We start from the raw sequence: 22,594 nt of genomic DNA, 5'->3' as shown, positions 1-22,594 counted from the left end.
AATACGTATTTCTGGTTTCCTCTGCTGTATGTACAGTAGGCCTATTCCTATTTATACTATTGTATAATAATACTACATGTTATCTTTACAGCACTATTTAAACGAGAAATATTAATTGGTTTCTGCGTTTTTATGAAAGTGTAGAAATAAAATAAAAATGTAACTCAAATGTATATGAAAAAAAACAATTAACAAATAGAACACAAAAAAACGTGAATTGTAAAAATGAAATAGGTACACGGCATTAAATGTATTAAGGAAGATAATTCGTAGTGCTATCTTTTTTTATAGTTTTTTTTAATGTATAAATAAGAATGTTTTTTGTTTATGTTCACTTCTTTGCACAAGTTACTCTGGGGTCATAGCCCCTTTGTTTCGCATTATGTAACACAGTTGAGGCACACAGGTCGTCTCGCTTTTCCTTTAAAACGAGGAGTCGCTCTCACACAGCACTGCACGTTGATTGGTTGAATCTGCCTGACGTGTCCCAAAGAAAGGCTCTCATTGTCCAGAATCATTCCGCATGTCCTGTCACTCAAGCAGGCCGTATTTACACCTGATTTACACGCGTGAACACGGAACTGAACACCCACTGGACAGTGTTTCACCAACCGGCACGATGTTGCTTAGTGTTGTGATATTTTGTGTAGCTTTGGTCATATTTGTATTAAAATATGTCTTCGGCAGCTCCGGGCCTAACCCCTTTGAGAAGGACACTCGTGAACCAGTGAAAAAGATGGTTCACAACAGGAAAGAGAAGAATAAAGTGCTGAAGCAGGGTGAGTAGGCTACAACACTGCCAAGGTCGTTTTACAGTATGTTCAAAAAGTTTGTAAACTGACGTGAAGTTCTTCTATAAACTGTTTAAAGTCATATGTTTTCTGTGTTTCTGTCCTCGACTCTGCAGGGCAATGTTATTGAGAATAGAGAATGTGGTTGTGCAGGAATGAACATTTGTGGCAACATGTTTAGTGGGAATTTTACCATAGACTCCACACAATCAGTTGTCATTCAGTATTTTATCCGATGAAATTCAGTTTTCCGCTCAATTTAGCATTGGCAACACTTTGCTGCTTCCTTTTAGAGATGATGTCAACCAGGGACGGTGTTGCAGTATAAGTCATGACAACTGGCGACATTCTATTATTTTCGTCATAGGAATCCGGGGCGTGTACATTGAGGACCCATTGTTGATTTACCAGAAAAGAAACATCGTTTGTCGTTTACGTTCATCTTTTGCTATATCTGCCTTCCTAAGATCACTTTGCTGCACATTCAGTACTCGTATGTGAGGTTGTGGGTGAGAGGCCGATATCGTGACGCTTACAGGGAGGTATCGAACATTACAAAGTAGGTGACTGTGTGGATGCCTGTTCAAAACATTGCAAACTTCAATAAATCATTTAAATTATATATTTGTGTCCGACTTTCATTTGTTCATCGTTCTTAATGTGACGTATAGTAGCTTTGATAGCTGTCCATACCTTCAGACAGCCTAAAAGTAAAACACAAGTTGTTTATTCACAGCCCGAACGCTCATCGAGATGACTGGATCAGTCATGACAACTTGTGATCAGCTCCGATTAAATTGTGATATCAATTCTGTAGAAAAAACAATTACATACATGAAAATAACCTTGATGCATGGGAATTAAACAAACAAACTATCTTCCGTGGCTATACTGATATGTCACAGTAACGGTAAACCACAGAAAAGTAAGTCCAGCGGGGCACAAGTTGAATACATATAATACGGTAGTTCTATTATGCCTTTAAGCCTATACGTTTAACCCATAAGAACCCGGACCCATTTCTACTTTTGGGGAAATTAAGGGGAACGTCATTTAGACTAAATAGACACATTTCTGACAAGTAACCCCCCTAGTGTCAAATATCTGGCCTTTAATGGTAAAGTAACTCTTATTTATAACTTAATTAACAAGGATGATGTTTTGGTTTGCATTTGTTTGAACATACTATGAATTGAAGAATAAAGCATATGTTAACTAAATATAATTGAATCAGCTAAATTAACTGAACAGACCATAATCATATTTCTAATTGTGCATATATGTCACTCCGGGTTTACTGTGAATGTTTAGGGTTAAAGTCCCGATGTGACACCATGTGTCACAGCAATATTTATGGCATTTGTTTCATATCAATTTCATCAAGAAATGTTTCCACAACAGGTTAAATGTAATCAGAATCAGAATACCTTTATTCGTCCCACAGAGGGGACATTTACATTTGTTACAGCAGAAAAGAGCCGAAGACAGCTTAATGTTTAACAAATGACATGTCATGTCAGCATTTTTATTCTTAAATGGCTTGAATATTAACTTTAGCAACAAAAAACCTTTCCAAATCTAGCTAGTTCTGTCACATGTTTTAGCCTGACAAATGGACATCTTGGACATGTTGTTATGGGAAGACAAAAGCAAATGACAAGGACCATGACCCCAGACTGTTCAGTGTGTGTCACTTAGGGACTTCATGAGATAAAAAAGGCTAAAGCTGAATAAGAAACTTTCCAGAACCTTTAAATTTCATGTGACACCCGTGTCTAAGCAATTCTGTCTGCCTTCCGTGTTCCTGTTGTTATTTACTTCCTCTCTGCCTTCTTCTGATGATTTATCTGTTAGTTTGTGTGTTTAATTCCCATGCATCAAGGTTATTTTCATGTATGTAATTGTTTTTCCTGCACAGTGTAGAGTCTTGTTGTGATGAGAGGGATACAGGTATTTCCTAAAATAAACGTGCTCCCTGGAGGTTAGCTACAGAATTGATATCACAATTTAATCGGAGCTGATCACAAGTTGTCATGACTGATCCAGTCATCTCGATGAGCGTTCGGGCTGTGAATAAACAACTTGTGTTTTACTTTTAGGCTGTCTGAAGGTATGGACAGCTATCAAAGCTACTATATGTCACATTAAGAACGATGAACAAATGAAAGTCGGACACAAATATATAATTTAAATGATTTATTGAAGTTTGCAATGTTTTGAACAGGCATCCACACAGTCACCTACTTTGTAATGTTCGATACCTCCCTGTAAGCGTCACGATATCGGCCTCTCACCCACAACCTCACATACGAGTACTGAATGTGCAGCAAAGTGATCTTAGGAAGGCAGATATAGCAAAAGACGACAAACGATTTTTATTTCCTGGTAAATCAACAATGGGTCCTCAATGTACACGCCCCGGATTCCTATGACGAAAATAATAGAATGTCGCCAGTTGTCATGACTCAACTTATACTGTAACACCGTCCCTGGCCAACTTGAGGCGTTATATGATGAGGCCCTCTGTTTCGACGGGGGGGTGTGCTAGTGGAGCCTCGCAGTGAAACCTTGCCTTGCCGTTCTCCTCTGAAATTCCTCAGATCTTTTGGTTATTTTGCCATTTGTGCAACTTCTTTAGGATTTTTGCCCAGTAAAGTACCTGAAAACCTGGATGCGGTCATCATCGGCAGTGGGATCGGTGGGCTTGGGCTTGCAGTGCTGATGGCCAAAGTTGGAAAGAAGGTCCTGGTGCTGGAGCAGCATGACCGGTCTGGAGGATGCTGCCACACGTTCACTGAGAAGGGCTTTGAGTTTGATGTTGGTGAGAACAATGGCTCTTCTTCTCATTAAAATCTCACACCTTAAAAAAATTGATAGTTGTGCACATTTATAAGATGAGGGGATCATTTTCTGTATATTTCTGAATATTGCAAAACTAAAATGTTAACTTGCATTGTTCTCTGCTCTTCCTCCCGCAGGAATCCACTACATCGGGGACCTGCAGGAACACAAGCCGTTCCGCTGCATGCTGGACAACATGACTGACGGACAGCTGCAGTGGGAGCCTCTGGACAACCCTTATGATCAGGTCGTGCTGGGACCTCCAGAGAACCGCCGCAGCTATCCCATCTACAGTGGCAGGACCCGCTTCCCAGAGGAGCTGAAAAAGTGCTTCCCTGGAGAGGAGAAGGCCATCGACGATTACATCAAACTGTGCAAGGTTTGTTTTGCTTTACAGTTTGTCATTGGGTGGTTTAAAGTAATCGTACAGAATATTGACTACATGCAGATGCAATACAACAACTTGATCCAGATATAGAGACATTTAGAGTCAAATATCTTTCAGTGATATTCTAGCCATTTCAATGCCTTTTCCCCCAGTGAACTTGTGATTATAAACTGTACTTTAACAAAAAAAGGCTTCATTATCATGTTGTGGTGTCATCACTGATATTTTTCAGGGGCTCAAGGGTTAGTAAATCAAAGGTCAGAGTAACTCTCTGCGATATTGCAGACTGAGTTGCAACAGTGTTTTGCTTTGCCAGACAGATGAAAAAGGCTTGTCACTTTCTTTTCTTTATCTTATCTGTCAATTTGGTACCACTTTACAATAAGACTACCCTTATAAAGGATTCATAAAGGGTTTATAATTAGGTTATTAATTAGGTTCTAAACACTTTATTAATCATTAAGAACCATTTATAAACCAGTTCTAACATAGTTTTCATACATCAACACAGGCTCACTATTTGGCAAGATGGATAAGCCTTATATTGGCACTAACTTACTTGGTGTTCTTCATCAGCCAGCATCCTTGGTATCTGTTGTTCACCGAGTTGAATCTCCCCCATCCATCTTGATGTTTCTTGGCATCTCTTTATGACCATTTATTTATGAGTTACTAATATTTATAACTGCCAAAAGGGAGCCTTATTGTAAAGTGTAAAACACATTCCCATTTATTAATGAGTTACTACCATTTCTAATAAGGCTTAGTAGTACAGATAAATGTGGGCTCACTATTTGGCAAGCAACCGGTCACGGTTGCCCTGTTTATCTCATGTCTTATAAAAGCTTATTAATGATTTATAAAGTGTTCACAACCTAATTAATAAATGAATTACAAACTATTTGTAAACCCTTTTACAAGGGTAGTCTTATTGTAAAGTGGTACCTTCAATTTTGTACAACTTTTTACTTCTTCTTATGCTTGGCCGACAGCAACAGCCATAGCCTGGAAAATGTTTTCGGGTTTGTAATAGAAATTCTTTAAAATCTTTGGCACAAATGTTACTCCATGGTAAAGGTCACTGTGACCTCCCACGTTTTTGGACACTATACAATAACCAACTTTGTGATGCGTTTTGGTCAGACTAAAAGGTCCATTCTAACCATTTTCACACAACAAAATACATACAGTGTATATCAATTGTATTTTCTTAACTTCTTGTCTGCTTGGTCTGATTGGTTTGTTTTTTGTTAAATGTCTTGTGCTTGTCTTTTCTTCTAAAATCCCATGTTGGAAATAAGAATTTTTAATCTAACATGTTTACCTTTGGACACTTTAGTTTTTGTCTGAATAACCATTAATGCAATCATTCAATCAATCAATCATACAGAAACAGACTATTATGATTGCACTCAGGTATAAGTGTGTGTCAGTCCAGCCCTCATCTGTGTGTCTTGTGTGTTCTGTCTTCAGAAAGTTGGGCGGGGCATTTGGCTCCTCGCTATGTTGAAGATCTGCCCTGCCTTCCTGGCAAAGTTCCTGGTCTACACCGGTCTGGCCAAACGTCTGTCTTACTTCTTCAAAATGGCCTCCCGCAGCCTAACAGAAGTCGTCAATGAACTGACAGAGAATCAGGATCTCAGGGCCGTCTTCACCTACAGCTATGGCACCTATGGTAGGCCAAGCCACAGTCCTAATGGCTTAATAGATGTATTCTTTAGTATTCTGCTTATGGCCTTTGTTTATTTCTCTGACCTGCAGGTAACATGCCAAAAGATACCAGTTTCTCTATGCACAGCCTGCTGTTCACTCACTACCTGAACGGTGCCTGGTACCCAAAAGGCGGAGCCAGTGAAATTGCCTACCACATGATCCCCATCATTGAGAAGGCTGGTGGTGCGGTTCTAGTCCGAGCTCCAGTCAACCGCATCCTTTTCAATGACGCCAAGGAGGCTTATGGTGGGTGTGATTTCCTGAGTGTTTCAATACAAAATCCCAGCACGCAGCTCCAGCTGATCAGATATTCACTGCTGTTTTTTTTCATGCTTTTAGGTGTGAGCGTCATGAAAGGCCAGGAGGAAATACATATCCGCGCCCCCATGGTTATCTCTAATGCTGGCATCTTCAACACCTACGAGAAGCTGCTGCCCAAAGAGCTCCAGGCCATGCCAGGTAGGGAATACATGCTTCAACTAATGATTATTTTCAGTTTCTACTTAATATTTATTCATTAATGATGATTGTTTTATTATCAGTTAATCCTTTAGTCTAGAAAATGCCAAGGTGACAACATCAATATATACTTTCTTTTTTTGGTCTGCCAAAAATCCCAAATGACTCAATTCAAATGACATAAAATCGAGAATAGCAGCACATTTTTATTGCTCATAAGTTGAGCAATAATTTCAGTGTGAGCTGCAAAAAGTATGGTTCAGTTTTCTCCCCTTACTCAATGACTTGTTTCCATCTAGCTCTGTGCATGCAAGTCAAGCGTAAGGTAATTCATTCTTAAACATTTACCATTTTAATATTTTTTTGCGGAGTTTGCAAAGTACGGTGAGATTTGTTTCATTTTGCAGCAGATTTCAGACCGTCTGTATGATCTGTATGCTGTTGTGGAATGTGTTAATTAGCTATCAAGTTATTACATTAAATTTAATCAATTGCTTATGTTATCCAAATTGTGTAATTGATCATTTAAAATAAGCTAGCCCAGCTAGTTTACATATAGGAAATACAAAAATGTATGGTCAGCATAGCCTACACCACTGATTTTGAAGTTGAATAAAAGTAGGAGAATTCCTTATTACATTCATATAGTACATTTATTGCACTATTGGACCTATTACTGTCTCGGCAATGCTCCTGGAGCGTATTCCATAATATCGGACAGCAAAAATTACATAAAATAAATTGTTTTCCCATCCCTGCAATGGCGTTTTTCTCCAAATAAGTATTTCCCTGCTCAGGGCACTTTGTTCCTACTGGCTCAAAATTGTATGGTAACAATCCTTCCCACATATAGATAGCATTTTTATGTTACTTATCTTTGAGCTGTTGATAAAGTTGTACTGTATGATGTGGATCTCCTATGTTTTAAAACCCTGCTCCTTATCTGTAAATATAACCTGCCAGCACTTTTTCTTTCTACAGTATACTGTAACCCACACTAGTGTATGTAATGTAACCTCACCTGCAGCTTATCTACTCGGTGAACTTCATGATTAGATGCAAACTGCATTATTGTGCAATGTCAATAAAGTTGAATCTAATCTGATCCTTTCATCCAGCCATCCAACAGCAGCTGGGCATGATGAAGAACGGTGAAGGAGGCCTGAGTATTTTTCTGGGTCTTGAAGGAACTAAGGAGGATCTGGGCCTCAAGGCAGACAACTACTGGATCTTTACCGAGAACAATTTTGATGAACTGTATGTTGACCTTCTTCTTTTATCTTTTGATTTTCATTGTAATAATTTTGAGGAATAGCCAAACACAGATCTGGCAACTTAAAAGCTTCTATTTTATTTAGTTTGTAAGGACAGTATTTTATTTAGTTTTTGAATTCATGGCAACTTTAACACAAACTACATCTCAAAATCCCTAATTTCTTTTTTCTAAAACTTCACATGGACTTTGATCTGATGTAAAACACGGTCTGAAAGAAACATGAAGATATACAACACATGGAGATTTAAGTCACTGTAAATACTTGTACTTTCTTTACTATTAGAATATATCTTCATTTAGATATTTAAAGTAAGAACGGAATAAGTCTACTTCAGCTATTTTGTATCTGTGAATTCACCACTTCAGAACTACATCATTTCCTTTACAGGACGGAGAAATATTTGAATGGAAAGAGGGAAGAGTCAGCTAAAAGTGTACCACTTCTGTTTGTTGCCTCTCCATCGGCTAAAGATTCGACCTGGGAGGAAAGATCACCAGGTACAGAGGCTGTGACGTGATGCAGTGTGTCAGTTTTTCCGTGTTTACAGTGAAACTATGTTAATGCAAGATTCAGAATGATTGATGTATAAAACAAAATATATTTTTAATCAGAACTCACTTATTGTTGTTTCATAGTGTCATTAAAACCAACCCTGATCCATTTAGTTAAAAGAGCGATAAGATTTGTAACATTTTTGATTATTGCGAACACATTGACACACTATTTATTAATTTCCAATGCTTTACAATTCTCTGGTATAGTCAAATATTCTCTAATTTCTTTCCTCACATTAGGGAAGTCCACCTTGAGTCTGGTCAGTTTTGCAAAGTACGAGTGGTTTGAAGAGTGGAAGGATGACAAAGTGAGCAACAGAGCGCCTGAATACAAAGAGCTGAAACAGATATTCATTGACTCGATTCTGGAGGTGCTGATGGATATCTTCCCCAAGATAACCAGAGACAAGGTATGTTTTATGAATCTGTCCCTTTTTATATATTATGGAGATTATTGCAAATGATATTTTCTGTAGGCTGTCACTCTCTTTGGTACAGTATGCACTTCTACAATTTGTCTGTAGAAGTTTTTACTTTAAAGTATTATTATTATTTTTTTCCTAATTATAACACCACCATTGTCTGAAACTAGGTATTCATATGCCTGTTTTCTTTTGTTATAGATTGAGTACATCGATGCTGGCACTCCCATTACAAACACACACTACATCGGAGCCCCCAAGGGTGAAATCTACGGAGCGGATCACGGCATCGCCCGATTCAGCCCTGAACTCAACGCTACAGTGCGACCTCAAACTCCTCTGAAGAACCTCTATCTGACAGGTGAGCCCATCCGTGCAGCACAGTATCATCAGAGGTCACTTGTAATTCCTCACAACACTTTACAGTATCATCCCATTTTGTGTTGCAGGTCAGGATGTGTTTCTGTGTGGCTTTGCTGGCGCTCTTGCAGGAGCTCTCACCTGCGGCTCCGTCATTCTCAACCGCAACCTCCATCTGGATGCCATTTCTTTGGCAAAGAAAATTAAATATGCCAAATCGAAAGAAGATTAACTGCCTGAACGTATTCAGCTGAGTGCGGTTATACTGTAATTATTCAGTAACTGAGCTAACCCCTCACTCACAAAAAAAACTTTTGTTTTATGCGCCCTAGAAAAAAGACTTCCACATAACATTGAACAAATGAAAGAAAAGTGGAAAGATGAGTTTTCCAACCCGACAGATCAACACTTAGCTGTGCTAACGCTTAACAAATATGCTTAGCCTACCTACAATAATTCATGTTTGAATACCTCCAATTTTATACATTGTGTGTAATGTAAGATTTGCAATGTTTCAACAGCCAACCTGCCTTATCAGAGCTAACAAGACCTCAATTATTTATGCAAACCAAAGTTTGAAATAATATGCAGCTTATTGTGTGATATTTTATTCTAAACTGCCTTTTTAGTTTGCTCTGAGTATAAACACTGACTGATGGTTTTGCAGTTTGTAACATGTTTACAAAGCTTCTGCCCTCTTTAATATTAAAAGGGTATTTACTATTAATTTGTTGTGGTTTGGTCTTTGTTGTATTCATTTCTAAATCCATTATTTATATTTTGAAACCTGTCAATATTATTAGCAATTCACGTTCCTGCTAATAACAAAGACATGAACTAACATATTTGTGAACGTCCCATTGACTACAAAGCACGGTTATTGTCGTTGTCATAAAAAACCTGCCATGCTGTTTTTTTCTGTTATCTGGAAACCACCCTCCTCACAAACAGGACTTTATAAGTGTATTTGTTATTAATGTGCAGTGAAGGTGAACGCAGCACTAGTTTACACTGACTTTGACAGCAGCAGGGAGCACGTGTAGGAAGTGGCCTTAACAAAATGTAAATTTTGAGCTATCTGATTGGGTGAATTTATAATGCTGCATTCAGCATGCAGCAGATGTGCATCGACATTTCCCTGCAGGCGGCCACATGGAGGGGAGCGGTCTGCAGTCTGAGAAAAGGTAAAAGCAGCAGATATTGTATCAACAAGCGACATTAAAAGCTTGTTTGTATATAATTTATATTGTTTTTACTTGTGGTTCGCTGCTGTGGTGTTTATAAACATTTGACCTACTAGCTAACTTGCAAACCTCACTTTTAGAGACGAGTTAAGTTAGCTAGCTTACTATGACTTGAAAAACGTGTTGCGAGCAGCTAAGCTAAATGCAACATGTTTAACTTTTTTGATCCTTTTAATAGATTAGATTAGATTACTTTATTGTCATTACAAAAATGCAAACACAGTGCAGGGCTGCCAACATTTGAGTTCAGCTTGGAGTGAGATTTTTTTTGCGTTCAAGTGTACAGTGTTACAAATGTATTGAACATGTACGAACTAGAGTTTCCCATTAATGTACCGGGCGCTCCAGTGGAATACGCACATACACAGTGTACCCGCGACTCTTACAATGAAGGCTCGATAATAATCTCACAGCATATAAAATGGCATATAGGTCTAAGCAGAGGTAAAGTGCTATTTTATAAGTGTGGGGGGGGATTTTATTTTAAATATTGAAGTTAAATGCATCAACCTGGTGCATTTTGTGAGCAAAATGAATTTAAGGATACATCTCTCAACACCCATATGAAACAGCACTGTAAAGAGATTTTCTTTTTCTTTATGGATATTTTACAAATCACTCCCCTTTTAAGCTGTATTCTTGTTTTACTGTCATAGTATTTCATAACTGTTTTTCATTTATTCTCATAAATGGTGACCAAAACGTTTAAGACCCACTGAGATAACTAGACTAAAGTTAACTATCTAAACAGAGTCCCTTACCTCACTGAGATGTAGTTATCTCTCTCAGTCAGACAGGACAGAGCTCTCCTTCTCATTGTTTGAGAAACAGCTTCTATCCGTTAGCGCAGCTAGCTAACCAGATGCTAACAACAATAATGCAAATACTGAGTTTGGTAGAAATATACTGTATAATAGTAAAGTTATTTAAGATGATGCCATATTTATTGAAGATTTTACATTATAAATATTCCCCCAAATTAATCAAAAGCATATTCTTCAAAACTCTGCTGTAGTATGACCACCAGGAGACTATTGATGTGTGTACTGAGTTTGGTAGTAATAAGCTGTATAATAGTGATTGAATATTATCGTATTCACTTTTTTCGGAGTTGCACTTTGCAGACGGTCCCTGAGCACTCGTTTCTTCTCCGGCTGCGGATAGAGACCAATGTAATGTGTCCAGCTCGGAGGACGGCGCATATTGGCTTTTTTTGAACAAAATGTGATTGTAGTTCGTTGTCAACCTTACCACGGTAGTTAGGAGACGTCATTTGTGTCTGAATAACGTTTTGTTCATGAGTTATTGATCCGTGAAATCAGAATCTCCCAATATCGTTCCAACTTTACTGAACTAAGCCAGAAGACCGTCTCATTTCGTAGACCGCTCGGTTTGCTGTTCCTTCAATTAATTATAATAAATTATTATTATTTATAATCACACAAATTATGTGTTTTATATTTAATAATTCCAAAATGAATAAAACTGTAATATAATCAACTTAAAATATGGACTGTGTGAGAGAGGTCTCGAACCCGGGTCTCTCGTAGCAAGGAGCGAATCCTATCCATTTATTTTGGACAAAAATTTAGCGTGAGGAAAGCGTGTGGCGTGAGTGCGTGAGATATGGGTTAATTGCGTGACTCTCACGCTTGTTGGCAGCCCTGGCACAGTGTAACGAAATTAAGGAGGGTCTAACCGGAGTGCAAAACAGTCAGTTATATACACAATTATCAGAAGTATGTACAATAATAGACATTTATTTAGAAAGTTTAGGTTTATTTATACTGTATCTGAAAGGCCATGGACATCCGCACCAAGCCTTTGTGCTACGAGCTCCTGGCAGAAGTTGGAGAAGGCTCCTACGGTAAGGTGTATAAAGCCAGAGAGCTGGGGGAGAAGCAGCGCTTCCTGGCGGTGAAGAAATTCAACGTCCGCAGGGACACGTTCGAGATCGGGATCCCTGCCTTCATGATCCGCGAGGTTGCGCTGCTGCGTCAAATGAAGCAGTTGAACCATCCCAACATAGTCCAGTAAGTTTATGTTTGGCATACAATGCTAAATACAGTTTAGACTGACTTACACTTTACTTGAGTATTTGTATTGTGTGCGTATACACCTCTACCTGTCAGAGTAAAATATTTTGTTCTCTACATTTATCCGACACCCTTTTAAATAGAAAACATATGATATGCTTATATAATATAATGTGATGTTATATATTTGTACCCAGTATTGTACTTGAACCCAGTATTGTAAGGCATCTCAATTAGAGAATAGAACTCTTTTGTTGACTTTGCAAAAAGTAGGCTACAGCAAAATGAATCACAACCCTCATTGTGCATTTACAAATATCGGTAACAGTAACGGTAACAATGATAATAAGTAGTATTAGTATATATAGCATAAGTTCAAATTAGTTAAAAAGAATATGTGGCTCCACATTCAGGTACTACAACAATCAAATACTTTTATTCCAAAAAAAGAAAGTAGTTACATAAGGGTCAACATTTAAACACGTGCAATCTAGACCAAATAGTATAGGTTATAATCACAAGCATTGCCTTTCTATTGTTGTTGTTGTTGCTGCTGCTGTTGTTAAATGTGTAATCCCCTGTTCATTTATATGCCCAGGCTTTTGGATGCATCTGCCATACCAGTGGGTAGGAGCCTGGATCTCACTCTGGTGTTGGAATACATCGACCAGGACCTTTCCACCTACCTCTCCAAAGTTCCTGCTTCTGGACTGAGCCATGACTGTATTCAGGTGTCAACTCACCACCTGTCTTAGCATTGTATAGCCACATGTTTAAAAATATTGTGCATTACTGCAATGCTAGAGAACAGCAGCAAGAACCTAGTTAAAACAGAATTAACATAATACACATAAGATAATGGCTCAATCTGGTGGAAAATAGGAAAAAAAAAACAGGCTCTACACTAAGACACAGGATTAACATTTTCCCACCATCTTCTTCCCTAGATTTGGGCCATCTGTAAAGATGAATTATCTCTTTTGTGTAGCTAAATTGCATTTGTGGAAGGTATACTCCAATGATTCTTCTGGTCAAATATATCAAGAAGTGACTTCCATCAACCATGATCAAATTCTATTGAACACACTTACACACTGTGCAACAACGTAGGGATACATGTTTGTTCAGGATCTAGCACAACTATACCTTTTCAGCCCGTGCCTCAGGGAAGAAAGCTATTGGTGTGTTCAGGTGTTCCTTGTTAACTTGCACAACTGGCATTCCCTGTTTTAACAGCATAAACATAAAACACCTACAACCTGAAAAAGCAGAAGTAAGCCCAGAAATTCCAATTTCCACCCAATCCCAGAGTGAAGTACTTACCAATAACAGATGACAACTTGAATGTTAACATAAGCTAAACATGCTGGTTTTATAACACATCCTGACTTCACAAGTTAATGATAATCCCCTGAGTGCACAAGTGAACAAATTATGGGAAATACATTTGAGATACGGAGATGTATGCATTCAGACACATCTCTTAACCTCTTAAGCCCCACAGACCCGAGCTCGGGTCCAAAAATGCTATATATGTAGCAACAGTGCTATATCTGAAGTGTCATTCATGAAACTATTAATATTCCATACCCATCTGACCGGAGGAAAATTGGCTAACTGACTATACGAAAAAAGAAAAAGTTTTTCGAAAAAGAAGTCTCACAAGAAGCCTCTAAATGAGCCCATGGCAACAACGGGCAATTGCTATTTCTGCTCATAACTCACAAAAACGATCATTTATAATTCATACTTTCTGCACAAACAATACATCTTCTGAAAGCTGAGATTCCACAGATTTCATGGGTATACACCCCATCACTACAGGCACAACATTAACCGAGCTAGCAGCCAGAACATAGCAAGTAAACAATATCAGTTTTCAAATCCATGACAATAATTAGATCTTACCTTGGCTGTTTTGTGATCAAAAGTTGTGTTCAAAGGAATAAAATCACTGCTCAAGGTTAATCCAATGTCTCTTGTCACTTTAAAATGATTACTGATAGTCAATCCTTTAATTCACGGCAGAAGAGTAGGTCCAACGATTAACAGTCCGTGGCTTCAGCTGCGGGAGATGCAGTTTACGCATAGCTCCCCCTCCGCCGTAACGTATTTACATATTTTGAAACTGCCACTCGATTCGATTGGCTCTAACGATTCAAAAAAGGTGTCAATCACCAAAATCTAGCAATGGGTTCCAGAGATAGGATCTTGCGTAAGTATAAATAAAGGCAGTATAGCTGGTTTACACACACGCCGACTCTTTTTACGCAGCATAGTATAGTATAGCATAGCATAGCATGTCCCGCGGCGACAGGAGAGCAGAGAACGGCAGATCAATCAGCGAAACAGCAGGATTTGTTTTCTTTGTCTTCATTGTAACAATGGCAGCCAGAAAGAAGACTTTTTTGTCCATCGAGGAGGCATTGGACATCGTATTTCAGGACTCTCCGTCGGAAGATGTTGATCTCGTCACGCATAAAGGGGAAAGTAATGACTCTGATTATGAACCTCCGTCACCGGAAAGGTATGTAATCTCTCTGTATCTATTACTTATTTATTTGGTATAAGAGTATTCATCTGTTTTTATATTTTTGTTATTTATTTGGTGTAAGAGTGTATTCATCTATAGTAATTTCACACACGTGACAATAACACGACGGCATCCATCTTGTGATATAATGTTCTTTCACACACTCAACAACAAACAAAGAAGATGGATACCGTTTCTTGTTCTTGTTGTTGAAATAAACAAGGCATATACATGTTGAATTTAACACGGTATTACATTACATTTAATTTAGCTGACGCTTTTATCCAAAGCGACTTACAATTATTACAATTATTACAATTATTATATATACACGTATATATATATATAAAATATACATATATAAATATATGACAGACGGAATATTATTAAATATTGAAAAGATTATAGGAACCCTGTCTCACATAATTTACACGGTATACATTTTGAGTGATATAATCAGGGGTGCACATAACTTCTTTGCCCTGGTTCTCAAAGGAGAACCTGCAGATGTTGCTTGGTGCTCATCCTTAAAATGAAATAAACCGTAACTTTTGAGGGGCTCTTGACTTTATTTGCCGGACACACGGCACTACCACATTAGCACGACCAGTAATCCTATAAGCTGTGATCACTACCCTCCTGACTGTTCTCCTCACTGTCTTCCTCTCTGTCAGACATGGTAGCTGATGATGTAGGCCTACTACTTTCTCTCATGTTGAGTCTGCGATTAGCTGCTTGTATCCACAAGTCAACAGCTGGTTTTGGGTCGAAAGTCTCTGTTGTCATCTTAGACAAGTGGATGTAATCAAATAAGTATGTGAACATAACCAATAACCTACCATAGCCAATAACAAATGAATGTAACTTATTTTATTTGTGTTGTTCATTCATATCTTTTTTTTATTTTATTGACATTCTTATAAACATACAAAACCACATATAGTTCAGTATACAATTGAATTAGAGACCCATTGAAGAAGAACAAAGAAAATACAAATAATAATAAAAACAAGCAAACAGTGACATGGAAGCTTTCTATCCTATTTTAATGCAACATCATGGTCTGGTTCCAACTCTCAATTTGTGGTGTCGTTCATTTTTCTTTTATATTCATCCCATTTTTCCCATTTGGACTCAAATTTCCCTTCCTGGACCCTCAATATGTGTGTGAATCTCTCCATATCAAATATTTCCTGTACTACTCCCAGCTAGGGCTGGGCGATATATTGAGTTTACACGATACATCGTGGATTGCACTACATGCGATGTCGTAAATGACCACATCGTGAACATCGAGTTTTATGTTGTCAAATCAATTTCCCGCCGCGGCCAAAAAGAGCTTTCCTTTCTCCCTAATAGACACATTCACACACGCAGGCACACACGCAGGCCCCGTCTAACTTGCACACAAACATTACACACATGCACAGTGAGAGAGAGCAGGGCTCGACATTATAAATGGCCCGCTGGCTCGGAAGCACTATTTAGACACCCCGGGCCAGCATAACGTACTTTCCACTTGCCCGCTCGGGCCACTAAAAATATTGCTTAAAAAAAAAAAAATTGTCCAGTGGTATAGGTACTTTGACAAGCAATGTTGTTACATTTTTTCGTTTATTAACGCTACAACATAGCGTTTCGTGAGGCGGTTGTCGTTGTTGGGTGAAAAGCAAACAGCTGTTTGCTGCGGAGCCAGCGCGAGCAGGCTCCCGTTTGCCCGTCAGCGCCGGGCAAAAAACTATCTTCAAATAAAAGAAAGTCACCGGAGGAGTTAAAGAAGAGTGACAGGTAGCATGAGAAGGAGAGGGAGAGAAAGTTTCAGCCAGCTTGATCGATGGAGTTGTTTTCTAGTGGTGCAGTGACGCGTCCTAAAACCCTTTTATAATCTATCGATTAGATTTATGATTCGAAAATTATAAAAGTAGGGTAGACATGTGGATATTATCCGGCTGAACAAAACGTGCATTTATCAAACAGGTTTGTTTTCCACAGACCTTATTTCCAGCTATTTTCCAAAACCCTATGGAGAAATCCCATTGCTTTTTTGTCGAGGGAACCAGCAGCTTACTTCCTGGTTTTAGGACGCGTCACTGCACCTCTCAATATGATGCCAATATAAACAAGGTCTTCTGTCGGCTCTGTACATCAATGCCGACCTATGCTGACAAGTAAGTAAAGAGTAGACAATATAAAACGTATTGGCTATAGGGAAATGTCCCAGCAGTTTAGGAGAATGAAGGTTCTAATCTAATCTAATACATAGCCATTACATGTCTAACTCCTGATAATGACAGGAAGACAGAAAGCGCATTATACTAATAATAATAATAATACTACTCATAATAATAGCAGACATTTTTGAACATTGACCACAATATCATTATTTTAATAAACCAAATATGAACAATTGAGGAAAATGAGGAAGAACTGATTATTCAAATGTTGTAGTACAAGTAGTAATGTAGTTAGTGCATAAATTACTATTGCAACAAATGTGTTAATTTTCTTCATTATTAGTCGATTTTTGTAATGCAGACATATGTTGCAGGGACTACTAGAATCATCATACTGGCGTGACTGTAAACATCAAGGGGTTAAATTTAAAAAATGTATGTGTTTTAGAGGACATTTCAGAATATCGCGATATATATCGTATATCACGATATAGTCAGTAAATATCGCGATATCATTTAGAGACCATATCGCCCAGCCCTACTCCCAGCCATTGCTCCTTTGTAGGTGGATCTGCTTTTTACCATGCTCTGGTAATTGTTTTCTTGCTGGCAGCAAGCAGCACCTTAATCAGGTATCTGTCCCCACCCTGTGTGTTTTCCTGCACCAGATTCCTCAAGTATAACATCAGGCCGGTCTTAGGAACCTCATAACCTAATATCCCCTTCAATACTTCCCACACTTCCTCCCAGTATCCCTTCATCTTTTGGCATTTAAAAAAAATGTGTGTGTGGTCTGCCCCCACCTCGCCGCATTGCCTCCAACATGCGTTCTGTTCCGGGGCATACCTCCCTTTTATCTTTGGGGTTATGAAGTATCTGATTATGCTTTTCCAGCCAAACTCCCTCCATACCCTTGACCCAGTAGTTTAATGTTGCACTCTACATACATTATACCATTCTTCCTCTGTCATATCAATCCCGAGTTCTTTCTCCCACTTTTCTTTCATATATGGAGTTGAATTCCCCCTACTCTCCAACAGATCTTGATATAGAGCTGAAATCACCCTGCCTTTCTTCCCTTGATATGCTTCAATCATGACCTTAATTACCCCATTTTGTTTAGTGTTTTTATCCATTTTTATTTCTTTTATATAATAGTCTCTCACCTGTAAGTATCTAAAATGGTCACCTCTTTCCAGATCGAACTTATCTCTGAGATATTGAAAACTCTGCATTTCCCCTTTTTCGACCATCCTACACATTACTGTGATGCCCCCTCGGGCCCATCGTTTAAAACCTGCATCTTATTTTCCCGGCTGGAATTTATTATCATTTGTTATCAATCTCAAAATCTTTGTCTGTTTTCCTATTTTGTATCTCTTTATTATCGTGTTCCAATTGTTTAAAGTGAATTTTGTGATTGGGTCTAATATGTTTTCCTGTGTCCTGAATAATTCTTTATCCCCGAGTAGTTTTTGAATCTGGTAGTTTTCCCCATTTGTTTCGATGTCCTTCCATTTATCTACGTATTCCATATTACACCAGCATGCCACTGTTCTGATTTGTGCTGCATAATAATAATCCTGTAAACTCGGCACTGCCAATCCTCCTCTCCCTTTGGGTAGCTGCAGTGTCGCAAGCCTAATCCTGGGCCTTCCCCCCCCCCCCAAATAAACCTTGAAATCCATTTATCCCATTCCATAAATTGACTTTGTGGAATAGATATAGGTAGTGATTGGTAAAGGTACAGTAGCCTAGGCAGTATATTCATTTTAACTATTTCAATCCTTGAACTAAGGTCTAAGGTCTGTATTGTCCACCTACATAAATCCCTCTTGATGTTCTGATTGATCTGCGTATAATTTTCATTGTATAATTTGTCTAACCCTTTTGTGATGTTAACCCCTAAATATTTAATTGTATCCATGTCCCATCTAATTCTGTATTTCTCTTTGATCTCTGGTGTTGGTGTGTAGTTTAGTGCTAAAATCTGTGTCTTTGTCACGTTTAGTTTGTACCCTGAGTATTGTCCATATTCCTCCAGTAAATCCATCAGTATCCCACGTCTGGTTGCCCCATGTATGCTATCAAGTCGTCCGCAAATAGTCCCAATTTGTGTTCTAAACCTCCTGCCTCAACCCCCTTTATATTCTGGTTCTGCCTAATTGCTTGGGCCAATGGTTCGATGAAGATATCAAAAAGTGTTGGGGAGAGACAGCAGCCTTGTCTTGTCGACCTCTCTTTCATAGTATATTTAAATGATGCCAACAGTAAGGGGCTTAATTCTGAGTCACCAGGCAGCCCGTCGCTGCCTGGTGACTTGCTATTTTTCATTCTACTAATTGCATCCCCCATCTCTTTTTCTGTAATATCTGAGTTCAATAACCTATTCTGTTCTTCTCCTATCGATGGTAGGTCCAGCCCCTCTAAAAATGCCTTCATACTCTCTTCCTCTGCTGCAGTTGGTTGTGTGTATAGTGTCCTATAAAAATCCTCAAATGCTCTCTCTATTTCCTCCGGCTCTCTTGGTTTTAGGATTCCTAATCTTATGTATAGTGTTTAATGTTTGTTGTGCCATTATCTTTCTAGCCAATAATCTATTTGCTTTGGGCCCACCTTCATAATATGCCTGCTTTACAAACCTAGCTTTCTTCTCCACCTCTATTAATAATATATTTTCTACTTCCCTCTAATGTCCTTAACCTTCCTAAGTGTCTCTGGGTCATTTGTATTTTTATGTTGCCTCTCTAATTCTTTTAGTAGCCCAGTTACATTTTGATAGAGTTCCAGTCTGGTTCTTTTAAGGTGTGCTGTTTGTGCTAGGGGTGTACCAAATGGGAGATTCTTGGCCGAAACCTATACCGAAAATAGGAAACAGTTGGCCGAAAACCGAATGCCGAAAGGCCGAAAAGGATTAATAGAAATTAGGGCCGGGACTTTAACGCGTTAATTAAGATGAATTAATTACACAAAAATTAACGCGTTAAAAAAAATTACGCATTTTAATCGCACTTATTTTTGCACCGCGGAACGTTTCTCACTGGATGAGTTTCAGGGGTACCGATTATACTGGAGCACCAACTAACGTTCATGACTTCAGACAACAACAAACCACAGTGAACAATAGTCAAACGTGAACGAAGAAGCTGATGAGACCGCTTTGGTTGGCCCCGTGGATGGGATATTTTGTTTTAAAAAACGGACCGATGGAAGCGTCAATAAGAGCACGGTGGTTTGCAAATTATGCAAAAAAATAAAAGAATTCGCATATCACCGCAGCACATCAAGCCTCAAGTATCACCTCAATGCAAAACATATAGCAGCTAGCGTGGAAGCTAGCGTGGACGTTAGCCCGACTCGGAGTACAAGGACCCACACCCATTTTTAAATCAACTGTTGGTAAATCAACAAAGTCTGTTATGGCCTCTGAAGCATCAGAGAGATGTTTTCTAATAGTCAGGGTTTCCAATGTTCTGAATGTACTTGAAAGTATTCCGTTTTACTTAAAAAACAAAGTGTTATAGTTTACAGAAGGTCTACCTACCTATAGGCTACCTGAATCTCTGAAATGTACTATATTCCTAAATATGCTATTGCTACACTTTATGGCAAAAATTGCACTTTTCTGTAGGTCTTGGTTAAGTACCACCTTGAAAAGAATAAACAATGTTTTGCTGCTTAAGCTTATGTATTCAGTCATTATTCAATGGTATACTAAAATCCATGTGAAAAAAATTGCTTCTCACTGTTCTCAGGTCAAAAATGTATATGTGATTAAAAATGCGATTAATTTCGATTAATTAATTACAAAGCCTCTAATTAATTAGATTATTTTTTTTAATCTGGTCCCGGCCCTAATAGAAATATATATATATATAATGTATACATTTTTTACCAATGTTGTTCAGCTACCTGATTATGGAAAAAGACATGATTATGGCAAAACTTAACTTAAATAATAATCACTATTATGGGTCCATAAAACATTTATTCAGCACTTTTGAATGTATACAGTACATTAGTTCCAAGTCAAGTGCATTTTCTTTTCTCTGTAGGATAACTACAACAAAGTGCATTCAGAACAAAGCCAAGGTGCTCTAAAACTACATAAACATCTAGGCCAGTAGGCCTAAAACAAAATAGTTTAAATAAAGACTGAAACAGCCAGGCCTTCAACAACAACAAATGCACCTATAAGTGCATGCATACAAATGTGCAAACTGGATTAATCCACATGAATGTAACTATTTACAAATGAAATTACATTTGAATGTCAAGAATCTGTAAATAAGTATTTCTGTCCTCATAAGCAAAGTAGTAAACATTGTATAAAGATACATAAAGTGAAAACTGGATACAAAATCCACAATCAATTACAAATTAAATTACAATTTCAAGAATCTGCAAATAAGGTGGTCTGTCCTCATGAGCAATGTAAACAACATTGTATCATTTAGATACCGAAAGTACAATATATTGAACACTGTGCTGCTGTCATTTCCCCCTAATGATAACCTGAGATGGTGAATTATAACTCACAACGAAAATTGTTCAGGAAAGTGGGTATAGAGTAGACATGTAGAACTAGATAAGCTTATGATAAGCCAGCCTTGTCTACTTATTAAGGAAAAGTGGGAGGTTCTTTTTAATGAACATTAGCTTCTCTGCTTTATCAGCCATAAGTCTGTTCCTCTTCTCATCAAGCACATGAGAGGCAGCGCTGAACAGTCTCTCGCTGTCAGTGCTTGTGATTTTATCTTACTCCGCATATTTGTCCGGGCTGTTTTGATTTCAAGTGGTGTAGTAATCCCGAAGTGGTGAAAGTCTTTGCAGTTACACCCCCTCGAGAAATGTCAGCTGAACACGTTTTACAAATCGCAATCCTCGCCTCTTTCTCTGGTATTTTTAAATATCTCCAAGCGCCAGACATGTTGAGAAGTACGACATGTTGGCTGTGAGCAAGACGCGAGCATGGTCGCGCGCCGTGCTTGTCGCCGCGTTTTGATTACGTCATCAAAACAACACGCTAGCTTACCAACGTAACCCTGTTCTCGGACATTCGGTGATATTTTTTCGGTGCTAAAACCGAAAGGGCCTTTTTCACAATTTTCGGCCGATAATTTTCGGCGGCCGAATATTCGGTGCATCCCTAGTTTGTGCTATTAGTTTCCCCCTTAATACTGCCTTTAGTGCGTCCCACAGAATAGTTGGGTCTACTTCCCCATTATAATTTTCCTCCTTATATCTGATTATCTCTTTATTTCTTCCACTAACCCCTTATTGTTTAATAGACCCACATTCAACCTCCAGACGGTGTTCTTCCTCCTACCATTTAGATTCAATGTTAGATATATTGCACTATGGTCAGACAGGTCTGTAACACCTATTCTACAGTCTTCTACCCTATATTTATCTCCCTTTGACATAAAAAAGTAATCTATCCAAGAATAGACTGAGTGTGGGTGTGAGTAGTGTGTGTAGTCTCTATCTAGTGCAGGGGTCTGCAACCTTTTTGACCAAAAGAGCCATTTTGCTCCTTTTCCCCCCAAATGTTTTTTTCTGGAGCCGCAAAACATATTTCATAGCTAATAAAGTTGTATTTATTGTTATATCAGACAAATAATACAGTTTTTTTTGCATTTATTACATTATATAAAACTGTTAACCTCTAATAAGAAACAAAGAACTCCTATAAGGAGAATTACAAATAATACACAGGCCTACTTTAAAATAAATTAAACACAGCACTTGGGGAGTCCTCTGAACATTTGAAGGAAAAAAAAATATTATTAAAATGGGCCC

At 38.3% G+C, this 22,594-nt stretch overlaps 2 protein-coding genes across 3 annotated transcripts in view; both read left to right on the top strand.

The window, feature by feature from the left end:
• The first annotated feature begins 529 nt into the window (after positions 1-529).
• Positions 530-9,532, top strand: retsat.2 (retinol saturase, tandem duplicate 2). The gene is made up of 11 exons (XM_079646530.1): positions 530-779; positions 3,430-3,612; positions 3,770-4,011; positions 5,494-5,695; positions 5,782-5,979; positions 6,073-6,192; positions 7,311-7,449; positions 7,857-7,966; positions 8,264-8,433; positions 8,647-8,806; positions 8,895-9,532. Exons 1-11 carry the CDS (start codon positions 620-622, stop codon positions 9,035-9,037), a joined length of 1,827 nt encoding a protein of 608 aa, XP_079502656.1. The 5' UTR covers positions 530-619; the 3' UTR covers positions 9,038-9,532.
• Positions 9,533-9,835: 303 nt separating this feature from the next.
• The window catches only part of cdk21 (cyclin-dependent kinase 21), a 49,052-nt gene continuing 36,293 nt past the window's right edge, over positions 9,836-22,594 (top strand). For both annotated transcript variants that reach the window (XM_079646534.1, XM_079646533.1), the window contains exons 1-3: positions 9,836-9,989; positions 11,850-12,082; positions 12,684-12,816. In XM_079646534.1, coding sequence (XP_079502660.1) covers positions 11,853-12,082; positions 12,684-12,816 — 363 coding nt within the window. In that variant the 5' untranslated portion in view covers positions 9,836-9,989; positions 11,850-11,852. The remainder of the gene's footprint in view (positions 9,990-11,849; positions 12,083-12,683; positions 12,817-22,594) is intronic.

Source organism: Notothenia rossii (assembly GCF_949606895.1).
Source record: "Notothenia rossii genome assembly, chromosome: 8".
In the NCBI taxonomy this organism is placed as follows: domain Eukaryota; kingdom Metazoa; phylum Chordata; class Actinopteri; order Perciformes; family Nototheniidae; genus Notothenia; species Notothenia rossii.
The sequence above is the reverse complement of the archived record's forward strand: the minus strand, read 5'-3'. Positions and strand labels throughout refer to the sequence as shown.

Bases quoted from the DNA above. Each gene is read 5' to 3' on its own strand.
- retsat.2 (XM_079646530.1), top strand. From the start codon at position 620: ATGTTGCTTAGTGTTGTGATATTTTGTGTAGCTTTGGTCATATTTGTA. The intron at 5,980-6,072 runs GTGGGTGTGATT...TCATGCTTTTAG, and splicing joins TGACGCCAAGGAGGCTTATG to GTGTGAGCGTCATGAAAGGC. The intron at 8,434-8,646 runs GTATGTTTTATG...CTTTTGTTATAG, and splicing joins CCAAGATAACCAGAGACAAG to ATTGAGTACATCGATGCTGG.